Source organism: Ursus maritimus, unplaced genomic scaffold (genome assembly GCF_017311325.1).
Source record: "Ursus maritimus isolate PB19 unplaced genomic scaffold, ASM1731132v1 scaffold_3, whole genome shotgun sequence".
NCBI lineage: Eukaryota > Metazoa > Chordata > Mammalia > Carnivora > Ursidae > Ursus > Ursus maritimus.
The window spans coordinates 61,834,591-61,849,258 of NW_024425563.1; the positions used below are offsets into that span (position 1 = coordinate 61,834,591).

Genomic DNA, 14,668 nt, shown 5'->3' on the forward strand with positions numbered 1-14,668 from the left:
AAGAGCAGGATAAGTTGTTTATGCTAGTGTTTCTCAACTGTTTTATTAGCATCACCCAGAGTCTTTTTAGAATTTTTTTTCCTAAAAGCCACCCCATGAAATTTTAATGCCACAGATATACTGTGTATCCCTTTATGTCCTGAATGTATAGCTGTACTTTATACAATAAAAGGAGTTAAGCTTTCTGCTTAAAAAGAGCTTAACTTTTTTGGGGCGCCTGGGTGGCTCAGTCGTTAAGCGTCTGCCTTCGGCTCAGGGCGTGATCCCAGCGTTATGGGATCGAGCCCCACATCAGGCTCCTCCGTTGGAAGACTGCTTCTTCCTCTCCCACTCCCCCTGCTTGTGTTCCCTCTTACGCTGGCTTTCTCTATCTCTGTCAAATAAATAAATAAAATCTTAAAAAAAAAAAAAGCTTAACTTTTTGATACAAGATTATGAATGACTAAACAAATTTTTATCATTTTATAATTTAACAGAAGTTAAAAAGCTTGTAACTTGTGTAACTATAATTGCTGAGTAATTTATTAATATAAATTTTATGTCAAAAAAATCCTATTAAAAAATGGGCAGAGGACCTGAATATACACATTTTTCCAAAGAAGACTTACAGATAGTCAATGGATTCATGAAAGATGCTCAACATCACTGATCCCATTGAAAAAATGTAAATCAAAATCATAATGAGATATCACCTTACACCTGTCAGAATGGCTAAACTCAAGAAGACAAGTGTTGACAAATATATGGAGAAAAAGGAACTCGCATGCACTGCTGGTGGGAATGTAAATTGGTACAGCCACCATGGAAAACAGTATGGAGGTGCCTCAAAAAAATACAGACTTTTTAAATTTACCCAAAGAAAACAAAAACACTGATTCGAAAAGGTATCTTTGTACCGTTGTTTACAATAGTGAAAATATGGAAGCAACCTAGGTTCCATCGACAGATGAATGGATAGGGAAGATGTGATATACACAATGGAATATTATTAGCAACAAAAAAGTATGAGATCTTACCATTTGTGACCTAGAGAATACTATGCTAAGTGAAACAAGTCAGACCTAGAAAGACAAATACCATAAATTTCCCTTATATGTGGAATTAAAAAAAATACAAATGAATAAACAATAAGCAGAACCAGACCTATAAATACAGAGAATAAACTGATGGTTGCCAGAGGGGAGGGGAGTGGAGGGATGAGAAAAATGGATGAAGGGGATTGCGATATACAGGCTTTCAGTTATGGAATGAATAAGTCACAGGGATAAAAGGCACAACATAAGGAATAGTCAATGATACTGTAATAGCAATGTACAGTGCCAGATGCAGCTACACTTGTGATGAGCAAAAACATAATGTATACTCTTGTCAAATCATGATGTTGTACCCCTGAAACTAATGTTAACACTGTGCCAACTAAAAAAATTATAAAACATTAGGAGATTTAAAAATTATATGTTAAGTTACATACAACATAAACATGTAAGAATAACAATGTAAAATCAAGTCTTAAATCATTCAAACTATTGTTTCCAGCAAAAGCAACCAAAAAAATTAAGTAGGTCTTAAAATTTTAGTGAACTTTAGGTTTTGCTTGATAAGAGAAAATAACTAGCTGCTAAATAATCATTCATATATTGTATGTTCTCATTTCAGCAACTGATATAATTAATGATGGATTAAATTTTGTAATATTAAATAATCTATTTTTATTCATTCTCAAAGCCTAAGTTATACACAACACTGAAGATCAAGCATAAACATCCACAAGATGGCCACAAGCAGCCAACAGGCACGTGTAGCCACCTTGTGTGAAGTAACTTCAAGATCAAGCAACTGATGGAATGTCATGTGATCATAACCATCTGTTTGTCATTGTTCTGTATTACTACCGATCATTATACATTTTGTGTATTTTTCATGAATCTTAATGATAGTACTACTTGTGTGATACCCAAGAAAACCTGAAAAAAATTAAATACTAAGAATAAGATTTTATCAGAAAAGGTTGAACAGTGGAGGGTCACAAACCCTCTTTTCTTTTTACTCCTGTGAGAACCAGTTTTAACCCCTTGAAGCAACACTGCCTCTACTGAGAATGCATGGCATATGTCATATAATGTTAAGATCTTTAAAAATACACATACAAAAATAAAACGAAATGCTAGCAGTGGTTATTCCCTAAATGCCTTTTATTTTCATCTTTATATGTTATTCTATAATCATGTACTGCTTTATAATTTTCAAAAGTTATTAAAATAATTATGGCCATGTTTACTATGGGCAGAATTAGATTAACCACAATCTTTTTGTCTTAATACCTCACAAGCTATCTACACAAGCTTCACTGAAGAAACTACAGAATATGAGAGTACAGTCTCATATCTAAACCTATGTTTATATACATTTATTGACATTTTTAGCTTAGACATCCAAAACATTTGCAATGTACTAAGTGTGATACATATGGTTAAGGATGATAAATGCCCTTCTCAGAGTTTCATCATTTTGGGGTGCCTGGGTGGCTCAGTCAGTTAAGCATCTGCCTTCCGCTCAGGTCATGATCCCAGAGTCCCAGGATGGAGCTCAGCATTGGGCTCCCTGCTCTGCAGGGAGTCTGCCTCTCCCTCTCCTTCTGCCCCTCCCCCTGCTCATGCATGCACCTGCATGCTCTCTCTCTCAAATAAATACAATCTTAAAAAAAAGTTTCATAATTTTCTAGGATCCTATAATAATAGCATATGACAAAAGATATGCTCATCCTCCAGTCCTTTTTTTTTTTTTAAGGGAAAAAGTTATAACCATGAAAAGGATTTAAATATAAAAAAGGAAAATGTAATCCATTTTTACTCATGAATGCTGACATGAAATTTCTGAAAATCTGGCTTCATTCATAGTACAAAATACTCTACTACAGTAGTTATATTATTTGTGGGTCAAAAAATGTTCAAATAAAAAGAGAAAAAAAACCCACAAAGGCCAAAAGCCTATGGATTCTTTTCAGCCCAAATAAAACTGAAGAGTTCTAACTCCTCTTTAAAAAGATTAAATTAAATGCTGACAGAACTATTTAGCAGCAGCATTGTCACCATGGCATACAGTACATTTGTCATTGTGGAAGTTACAGCAGCTGCAAACTGTACCCAGCCTCTAACTAATCTTAATATATATATGTGATGAAAAATGAAGGACCTTAAAATACAAGAAATGCAAATAAAACTGATTTTACAAAGATAGGACAAGAAGTTAGGTCTGAAACAAAATGATGAAAAATCTTAACTATTGTCAACAATGCTACTTATGTGAAGCAAAGCTTACCAATTATTATTTCTGCCATTCCGCTACCACCTATGTTTTTTAATACCAGTTGACTTTAACAAAACAAGTCTGAATGTATCCGAAGTTAATTCTTTATCAGTTTTCATATATCATCCTTTACCTTGGTTGGCTGCCTAAAAATTATGCAAGCTATAAATTAGCTTTAAACAAGCTCTGAATCAGGTTAGAACTGGTTTTTGAATTAAAGAGCCTTCAGGATATTACAAGTTGCTGTCATTTTATTACCTCAATCAATTCTGTGTGGCCTGAGGTGGAAGAAAATGAATGCTGTCTTCATTTGCAATGGGTTTATCTCTTACAGCAGGCTCTGGAAACACAACCACAGCAATGAATTGAAAGCTAAAGTTACATTTAACATTACCAATGCAGGAAACTGTGCTCCTTAACAAAGTTGGACTTGAATGGAAAAAAAGACATTTACCATGAAAACTATACAAAAAATTAACACTAGCTTAAACTTAAATTTTTATGGAGTATTTAAAAAATTATAGTTAAAGCCAACATTCTATGAAAATAATTTTAGATGGTCCTCAAATGAAAAAAATGAAAACAAGGGATGTGCTGTTCTGTTTCAGAAATAGACAGAAAGTATATATATTTCATCTTTATCTTAGTGAAAACCATTTCAATACTTCTTGTGGACATGCAACTAAATGGAAGAGTGAATCAAGTCCTGGTCAGGCTCATCGACATTGTTATCAGACTCTAAAACACAAATAAAATAGCCCCTCAAAAGCCCTGATGAGTAGGTATTATTATTGTCTCCATTTTAAAATGAGGAAATGAGGCAGAAAGATTAAGTCATTTACCCAAATTTATACAGTTACCGAGACAATATGATTATGAGTCTGTTCTTGAAGCAGACTAGTTGACTAAATTACAGGAACACTGAGAACACGTAAGAGACTGATTTCTCAGGAAACATGTTTGTACCAGAAGAAGTAATGAGGGATACTGATGACAGAATAAAATCAAGTTTATAGGCCTTAGAAGGGTATGTCAAGTGAAGAAAGAGGTGGGTTCTAGTGCCAGCAGACAAAGAAATCAGGATATTTATGGGCAAGTGCTCATATAATGCAAGAATTAGTCTTTTGACAAAGCTTACTTAAAAAGGACTTGTGTTTCTCTCCCCAATCATTCACTGTATATTGTTATACAGTTTGAGTTGACTTATGTTTTTGCAAAATGTTTGTAGGTATATATATTTTAGTCTTAAACTTATTTTTAATCACTGAACAGATTTAATGACAATGTACAGTAATTTCTGAAGTGCTCAATGATAGATTAATAGATGACTGAAGGAGTACTAGCTAGTACTAACCTGGTCATAGCTCTGTTATTAACTAGCTGTGTAACCCTAATGTGAACATGAGGTTACTTCTCTGAGTTTCACCTTCCTTATCTGTAAAACAAAGCACTTTGACTAGATCAATGTTTTTCTTCTTTTATTTTTAAGGATTTTATTTATTCATTTGAGAGAGACAGATCATAAGCAGGAGCCGCCGCAGAGGGAGAGGGAGAAGCAGACTCCCCACTGAGCAGGGAACCCGAAGCGGGGCTCGATCCCAGAAACCTAGAATCATGACCTGAGCCGAAGGCAGATGCTTAACCGACTGAGCCACCCAGGCGCTCCTAAACTAAGGAATTGAAATAGCCACACTAATGCAAGATGTTAATAACAGGGCAGGAATGAGGGGGCATATGGGAACTCTCTATACTTACCACTGAGTTTTTCTGTAAACCTAAAACTGCTCTGAAAAAAATTTAAAGCAAAAATTTTTAAAAACATATTAGTAACTGTTATGACTTTTAAAACTATTATGTAGTTTCCTTCATACAAATTATACAAACACTTTTTCTCTCCAAGGATTCCCCTACACTGCTTCAAATACCAGAAAGGCCTCTAAAGTGTGGTAGCACATGGTAGCATATTTCCCTGGGTTCTTAAAGGTAGGTTTAACAATGTAATTTGTGGAATGTAAACTGAAGTGATATGTGTCAACTTCCGAATATGATTTTAAAAGTCATTCTGCAATTTGCCATATTTCCTGCTATAGTGCCAGGTACCCTATAGGTTGAAATAAAACTGTGATCAGCTTGGGTCCCCAAGTTACTGTGATGTGCAGAGTTGCTCTGCCAATCTGTAATGACATGTTACCTGCATGAGAATTCAACTTGTATTAATCCACTAAAAATTTGGGATTTGGGGGGGGGGGTGTTGCATAACTTAGCCTATCCTCACTTATATTCTTATCAAATCCTACCTAGTTTTCATAATTCCATTCAAATGATGTATTACCCACCAATTTCTTTTTGATTCTTGGAACTGAAAGTAAACTAATGTTCTTAGTCTCTAAATTCCCAGAGTAGCTCATCTATACCTTCTAATGGCATATAACACCTTAAATCTTGTATTATGATTATACTCATACATGTCTTATCTATCCTACTAGAACCTAAGTTTTTTAAGGGCCAGATTCATGTCTGATATTTTTTTCAAAGATTTTATTAGAGAGAGAGAGCATGAGCGAGAGAGAGCAAGAGGGTGAGAATGAGCAAGAGAGCATGAGTGGGGGGGAGGGCAGAGGGAGAGAGAGAAGCAGACTCCCAGGGAGCTTGATATGGGGCTCGATGCCAGGATCCTCAGATCACGATGTGAGCCTAAAACAGACCGAGCCACCCAGGCGGCCCGATGTCTGATTATCTTAGTATATCTCAAGCACCTAGTACTGTGTGTGGCATATCTTTTGAATATGATAGTTTTTGATTCAATAAAATCAGGTTACTATTGTAGACATATTGGTAGGGCCATCAAGAGAAAGAAAATACCTGTATTCTCAATTTATGTACAAAAAATATGAAACAGACATTTTCTTCCAGATTAGTTTTACCCTCTTAGACAACCCTGGTGTTCTACATTCTGGAGGAAACAATTTCTTTTTAATTTAAAACTGCATCCCTATTCCAAAGAAATGTATAATAATCAATAGGTACTCATAAATGTTAACAGAAATGCTGAGTGAATTAGGAATAGAAACTATTCTAAGAAAAGATATTATTTTAAATTTGCTGAACAGGTATTTTCTTATGTCTCTTACTCTAGGTCTTTTATGTATATTTGGGTCATGGCTGGCAGAAATGTATGTTTCAGACAGCATTTGTTGTTTCAACAAATAGTCTTGGGCATCTAAGGCAAAAAAGTAGAACCTGCGCTACGTCTGCCATTCAGCAAAATAAAACTTTAAAAATATTTTTAACAACAACTAATAGGAAATAAGCCAGCAGTGAAGAACTACTAGAAGCAATTTTAAATCTGTCTTAGAAAAAATTACATGTAACACTGAGACTCCTTGTCTTCAAGAAAGTATGAAAAGAAATACTCTGCCATACACATTTGTAATATAGTTGGTAAAAAGGACCTAGACATAAAAAGATGAGTAAGAAGGCAAAGAAACAGCTACTGAATGCCAGATGAACACTCTAGCAAAGAAATGAACAAGGAAATTCAGTCTCGTCCTCAAGATTATACAGAAATTGGAACTTAAGCCAAACAATTAATTTAAAAAATACCCTCATATTTATAAAAGAGAGAGCAGAGTGAAGCAGGGAGGGAAGAGGGAGAGAAAGGCAGAGAGAGGTATTGGAGTATTAGTATGGAGACAGATTACAGATGGCCTTGGAAGTCAGGGATAAAACCTGTCTGTCTACAGTGTCTACAGGTGTCTGTCCTACATATGGACAATGGAGAACTCCTTCCTGGAATTTTCTAACCTGGAAGGACATGTGAAAAATGGTCTTTCAAAAAGCCTGATTTGGAAAAGTTTGCAGAATGGCTTAATGAGAATAGAAACCTAGATTCTGAAGAGAAAAGTGATTTGGGGAATAAAGAACAAAAGTAAACATTTCCCCCCCTTTGGACACAGGAAATAAGAGACTTAGGTAATTAGGAAAAGTATGAAGGACTATTTCTAAGGTTGAGAGGATATACGATGGGGATATGGGCCCTTTTCCTCAATGATGTTAAGAGACACAGTCATCTTGAAAAAATGAGGGTGCTGGAAATAAAACTGACACTTGAGATATGTGGCAAAGATTTGACATAGCTGCTATAGGAAATTTGATAAGGAGCTCACTAAATGAACCTAAGTCCATATATTCCTCCAGTTATTTCTGGCTAGGAAAAAACCCTGTTAAGATGAAACAGTACAATGGATCCAGAGCAAGCTGGGGAATTATAATAGAGGGCTCTAATGTTTTTTTTAAGGTATAATATTAAATGCCAAAAAATAGTTTAACAAGGGGAGAGGGATAAAGTCAGAAGGAAGATGAGAGCCTAGGGGTCTTGAAGAGTTGAGGAACTAGGAGAATGTATTTGAAGAAGTAGAAAAACTAAGAAGATGATCATGATTTGAGTCATGGTGACAGGGCATTTGACATACATTAAAGGATTCATGGGGTGGGCGAAACTTTATCATAAATGGTTTGAAATTTAATTTTTGTAAAGATATGCACTGGTAAAATATTTCAAAAAATTATGTCAAAGTCTCACACATATAAAAATTGGTCTGGCAACTCATCAAAGAAGCCTGAAGACAGCAAAGGTGAGACAAGAGAGCAAGGATTTCTTTAGAAGAGGTAGTTTAAAGGGAGACCCTATATGAGAGGGATTTTCTGAAAGGTACTCGGAGAGTTTGTCCCTAGGAGTTTGAGGTTCACAGAAACTGAATGGTGATGCATGTGGCAGAGCAATGGAGAAAAAAAATCAGGGCCACAGATGGAATGATTGCTTTTCTGAGCTTGCAGGGCAGGGGTGTGTGTGTATGTGCTTATTTTAGGAATAGTAATGAGATGTGAAAGAGAGCAAGATTCTGGTTATCTAGAATGGGATTTAGCCAAATAGGACAACCTAGTGAGAATGAGGTGATGCCAAGCAAAGAGGAAACAAAAAGAACTTAAGTTCTAAAAATGAGTTGTAAGTAACATAAAGGAGAAGACATCCATCTCTCACTCACATCAAGGGAACTGCAGGTAGGCAAGCCTTAACAATGAGAGATCACCAAAAACCCACAAAAGAAAGCAGGGAAAAGAATGAAAGTCCAGTATGGCCCCCATCAAACTGTAGCTTTTCCAGTTTCAAGCAGGCCTCAACTGGGGAGAGGAGAAGCTTTGAACTTGTTGAGAGAATGAAGCCTTGACATTAAAGTAGACTGGATTTTTTACATAAAAAAACAAAAAAACCAAAAAAAACCCAAAAGACTACTAATACCTTACGGAGACTCTGGAAAAGCCATGAGGTACGTCCTAGAGTCATGGGAGAAAAGAACATCCAACACGGCTTGTTTAAAGGCACCAGGAAGAAAGAATTAAGTGCTTTCTGTTTGTATCTTGTCTTAAAATTTTTAAAAGATTTTATTTATTTATTTGTCAGAGACAGAGAGAGAGCACAAGCAGAGGAAGCAGCAGGCAGAGGGAGAAGCACGCTCCCGCTGAGCAAGGAGCCCAATGTGGGGCTTGATCCTAGGACCCTGGGATCATGACCTGAGCAGAAGACAGCTGCCTAACCGGCTGAGCCACCCAGGCACCCCTGTTTGTATCTTGTCTTAAATTCAAGAACAAAATTTACTTATATCTGAATAAAAAAGACTAATATTTTAAAAATAGGAACTGGATAGTCTTTAAAGCATTGAACATGGAGAACAGATAAAACCACTTCTATTGTCTTATATATTCTTTACTTAAAATTAATTTTAAGGGCTTTTATTTAAAGGGGTCAATTTCAGACTAAAGGATTTTCCCCCCCAAATTGCTAGTCAGTAAAAAATAATATTAATTTAAAAAGCAACTAACTATATTTGACCCTATTAGAAAGGTTCCTACCCTAAGGAAGGTTTTTACTGATAAAGGACCACAAATACACAGGGTATTCATTACACCTTAGGGGAAAAATGAGGATGGGAAAATGAGTAGGGAAGAAAAAACTGGGACATTTTGGAACTGCTAAATCATAAAGAAAGAAAGTTTACCTCACTGCAAAAATTAGATTCATGAGTAGTAGACTTGGGAGCACTCGAAAAGAAATGGGAAATAAGATGGTACTTAATATAGTCATTATGCTGCAAACAGGTTAAAGCTTCCATATTGTCACTAAATGTCACAGGGGAAAGAGAAAATTCTCTAAATTATACAGCAGTACACCTTATAGAAGAGAATGTTTTCTGAAAATATTTCATTCACAATCTTAAAATGACTTGAAGTAGGGAAAAATTAATAAGTGACAAGTAAACTTAATGACTAGATACTAGAATACATTTTAAACTGAATTATTAAGTAATGATTTTTATTGTTGTGGGATATATGTTGAAACTGCTGCATTAAAATAAGGTAATAACACTGAAATACTCTATATTCATGACTTGGTTTAAGCCATCTGTGCTTTGGAAACTGATTCACAAATATCTGGTAATCTAAATCTAGAAATCTGATCTAGAAACAGAATTTACACTATGGTATAATGTAATGTCTTTGAAAACTGAGAAAATAGTGTAGTCCCTCAGGAACACAAAGTGAACTGATAAAGTGCATTGATGCAGCCTGAACTTTTCAAAGTGATTCTTAAAAACTGTAACCTCTATATGCATACTTTAAAGAGTTTTCAAGCCAACGAACCAGATAATCATTTGTAGCCATTATTGAAGGTACATTTAACAAAAAACCAACTTAACTTCAATGAAGATATAACACTACAACATAAACCTTTAAGAAACCTTCAGAGAAAACATTAAAATAAATTGCATCTTAGGTGACCAGAGTTTAAATTTAGCATATGAATATAGTTCAGAGGAAAAAAAAGAGAACAATGTATTAAAGCTAAAAAAACTTTTAGAAGTCTGAAATCACAAAAGAACATAGATGGCTGTGCTAGGTCATAGGCAGAAATACGGCAGAACAACACAGTTACATATATGGATCTTTATCTGCCAAGGAGGGGGGAGACATTTTTTAACTTTAAATTATACGCTAGGTAATAATTTCATACTCTCTGGCTGACAAAAAAATTAAAAGAATTAATCCAAATGAATCTAAATTGCATTATAATTAGTATTTAAGCCACTTATGAGGTATTATTTTTGAATAAGAGTAATCTTTTTCTGTAAAAGAATGCTGATATTAAATATATATTTATATTTATAAACTTTATATATTTTAAAAATTTAAATTTATATATATGTGTGTGTATATATATATAGCCTTCCAGTTTGTACACAAAGTGGCTGACATTGCACAAATCATAACATTCTTAAACTACCTTTGCAAAGAAACTAAATGTGGCTGCTCTTAGTTTCTTTTCACAGTACAGGTTTTCAAACTTCACAATTAATGACAAACATTAAGATACAATATTTGATTCAGCAAAAATACAGTATTTAGTGCCTAATGAAAAATTCACTTTTAGATCCCTTTCCTTCACCTCCCTCCAAGTACAATAGATTAGATTCTGCTGGGTCTACATAAATCATCCATATTGTGAAGTGGTAACTCCCTTAACAAAGAGAATTGTTTCGTTCAATTTTATGAAGAAAGGGCCTTGAGAAGTAACGGTCTATCTTCTACACCTTAACAGTAGGACCATTTTTAATTAATTCATCTGTTTTAAGAATTACCTCTAGGCTTTATTCATTCCCCTATTCACTAGAAACACCAAAACAGATCCCATTTAACAATAAAGGTATTTTTCCTTTTCCTATTACAGTGGTGTTTATTTATAATACAAAATTATCTGAGTTTCTACATTATGAAAATTTACAATGACTTCAGGACAAAAATCTAATTGGAGAATCTCATGCAACAAAGAACAGAAAATACCTATTTCAATATAGGAAAGCAAGTCTAAAACACAGACTACACAGTCAGGCAGATCTGGGTTTGAATCACTGTTACCACGTAGGTGTGTATCCTTTGAACCTCACTTTTTTCCCCACACAAAGGAGATAAAAAACAGTAACTACCTTAAAGACCATGGTGAGGAGTAAATGAGATGGTATGTTTTATGTGTTTAAATAATGCTAGGCACATAGAGGTACTCAATAAATGTTAACTATTATTATTTCTAAAACTATATTTTAAAAATGTTCAGTTTTTTGACCCAGAAATTACACCAAGAGTATATCTGTGCAAAGAAATGTACCATACTAAAAAATCTGGTTTAAAAAAATCTGGTTAGAAAAAAGTAACATCATGGAAAATGGTCACATAAACAGTTACATTAAAAAAAAATCACAGAATATATGATTGAAATTTTTAAAGAGTAGGTTGTAGTACGATATACTACTGAAACAAGAGCAGAAATGTGATGCCTATAAGGTACCATAATTGAGGTAGTTTTTAATATTTTATTTATTTATTTGAGAGAGAGAAAGAGCGAGCACGAGTGGGGGGCAGGGGCAGAGGGAGAAGCAGGCTCCCTGCTGAGCAGGGAGCCCAACGCAGGGGCTTGATCCCAGGATAGAGGCATCATGACCTGAGCTGAAAGCCGCCGGTTAACAGACTGAGACACCCAAGTGCCCCTGCAGGTAATTTTAAGTATTTTTATGTTTTTAAAAAAATTTTCCAAATATTCTATAATAACCATAAATTATATTTGTAAGAAATTTTAAAAAACACAATGTATGTAATTTCTTTTCTGAATCCAAATTTCTCCAGAAAAGCTGAGTCAGAGAAAAGAAAAAAATAAAAAGACAAGCATACATTTTTTTTAAAGCAAGACCTTACACAAAGGATGTTAATTATATTAAAAACTGCTATTTTGATTACTCTGTAGCTTTAAAGTTAAAGAAAACTCAAAGTCTGACACTTCAATTACAGCATATTTAATTGTATGGCCAGAACAATATTTCACTTGGCGATCAAGTTGTTAAGCACTCTACTTAAATAAATTGCTATTTAAACTTTGTAGTAATTTTTTTGTTTTTTTCCCCAACTTTATTGAGATATCATTGACATAAAACATTGCGCAAGTTTTAAGGTGTGCAACGTGTTGTTCTGATACACATGTATTGCAAAATGATTACCATTGTGTTAGTTAACCCATCCATCACGTCACGTAATTACCATCTCTTTTTTTGTGATGAGAACACTTAAGATCTACTTTCTTAGCAACTTTCAAGTATATAATACAGTATCGTTAACTGTGATTACCATGCTGTTCATTAGATCACCAGAACTTATTCTGCATTCCAAGTGATTACACGATTTTACATCTTCACCCAAAACTCACTTGCTCCTCTTTCCTGTTAGAAGTTGCTACTGTAAAATTTTTTAGTTTTTCCTCAGTAGACTACTAGATAGTGGAAATGGCCAACTAAAATTTGGTGAATTTATTACTAAATTACGTCTTAATTATTAGGCAAAGGATAACACTTAATTTCTTTCAAAGGATAATATTTTAAAAGGCAGAAAGTCTCCCTTGATGAACATTAATTCAGAAAGTGTAGACGGATCAGGGCACCTGGGCAGCTCAGTCAGTTAAGCGTCTGCCTTTGGCTTAGGTCATGATCCTAGGGTCCTGGGATTGAGCCCCATGTCTGTTTTCCTGCCCAGCGGGGAGCCTGCTTCTCCCTCTCCCTGCCACTCCCCTGCTTGTGCTCTCTCTCTGGTTGGTAGGTAGGTAGGTAAGTCAATCAATCAATCGAAAAGATAGAATAGTTGGATCATTAAATCCTAAATCCCAAGTTTTCCTGTAGCTTTGGGTGTGGATGCTATCACCTGCAAAGTAAGAAAAAAAGACTATGAAAAGAAGCCAAAGAAGCCTATCAAAAAGACCAAAGAAGGAAGAAAACCAGGAGAAAATAAATTCACTGAAAGGCGCGAAGGCCGTTTGTAAAAAGGAGGAAGTTACCACCAGTATCAACTGCTGCAAAGAAGTAGAAAAAAGAGTAACTGAGGAAGATTCTGCATAGGGGCAAACTGAATTTATAGCTCAGAGAAGATCCTTAAGATGTTGCTGAGCAATTCCAGAACTTGGAAAGAAGAAAGAAGAAAGGGAAGAAAAGGAATGCTACTGTACTGAACCTGAATCAGGTTATTATCAGTCTACCTTGAATCTGTCTGGGGGGGTTGAAAGACAGTCTGTAGGTACAATAAGTGAATACCTGAAGTAGAGACAAAACTATTTTTAAGGAATTTAGAAGAAATTAGGGTCAAAAGCAGTGGTTCTTAAACTTTAATTATCACCTGTGGTAAGTAAAAATGCTGATTCTTGAGCACCATTCCAGAAATACTGATTTAGGAGGTCTGTATGGGGCCTTCCAAATTGCATATTTAACAGCACTTTAGAAGGTCCTGGTGCAGGTGGTGTGTAGGCTTTGAGGAAAAATCACTTGCATTTGGGCTATGTGAATTGACAAGTGATGAAAATGTCAAATTATGATATAAATCGAAAGACTGAAAAATATTTTGGCAAAGCACAAGAAGGAATAAAGTGATGTTCACTTAACTTATTAAAGTTAGTTAAAGGCAGTTCTGAGGCTCTGTCAAAATAAGAACTGAAGCTAATAATTTAATATGGAGCAGGACAGGACTAGGCTGGGGCCATGGGAAGATGGTATGGACCACAGTCTTATAATTGCCTTACTTAGCATTCTACCAATGGAAAATAAGTTAAAAACAGCATATCTGATACTCCCAGAAAGTCAGATGTTCATTTTTTAAAGTAACGTAAGGTAACAGAAATTTATATGCTATGACTAAGGAAAAATATATTATTAAAGGTTTCCACTGGAAATCCATAGAGTGGGTGGCAGAGAGGGGAAGAAATATGGGGTGTAAAGATAGGGCTCTGAAGAATTTACACGTATAAATCTCTACCCTTTGCATCATACATGTAAAGCACATACTGAGATCTACTTTTCCAAAAGAAAGACATTAGTAGCATCTGAGAATGAGTACAAATTTCTTTGCTTAAGAATGAAGCTTTCGCAGGGGCACCTGGGTGGCTCTGTCAGTTAAGTGCCTGACTTTGGCTCAGGTCATGACCTCACACCTCGCAGGTCTGCTTCTCCCCCTCCCCCGGCCCCTCCCCTTGCTTGTGTGCTTGTTCATGCTCTCTCTCTCTCTCTCTCTCAAGTAAATAAATAAATCTTTAAAAAAAATGAGGCTTTTGCTTGGCATAAATGCCATAAGACATATTGAAGGGGCACCTGTGTGGCTTAGTTGGTTAAGCACCTGACTCTTGATTTCAGCTCAGGTCATGATCTCAAGGTCATGGAATCAAAGCCCGGCGTCAGGTACCATGCTCAGTGCAGAGTTGACTTGAGATTTTCTCTCTCCCTCG

At 35.4% G+C, this 14,668-nt stretch overlaps 1 protein-coding gene across 7 annotated transcripts in view; it reads right to left on the reverse strand.

Moving 5' to 3' along the window:
- Positions 1-14,668, reverse strand: part of PHF14 (PHD finger protein 14) — a 228,355-nt gene that overhangs the window by 49,916 nt on the left and 163,771 nt on the right. Inside the window, exon 20 of one of the 7 annotated variants that reach the window (XM_040644237.1) lies at positions 3,567-3,646. The exons of the other annotated variants lie outside the window; for them this stretch is intronic. Within the exon in view, the coding sequence (XP_040500171.1) occupies positions 3,635-3,646 (12 nt within the window). The 3' untranslated portion in view covers positions 3,567-3,634. Of the gene's footprint in view, positions 1-3,566; positions 3,647-14,668 lie in introns of those variants that run through there. 7 annotated transcript variants of the gene reach the window in all.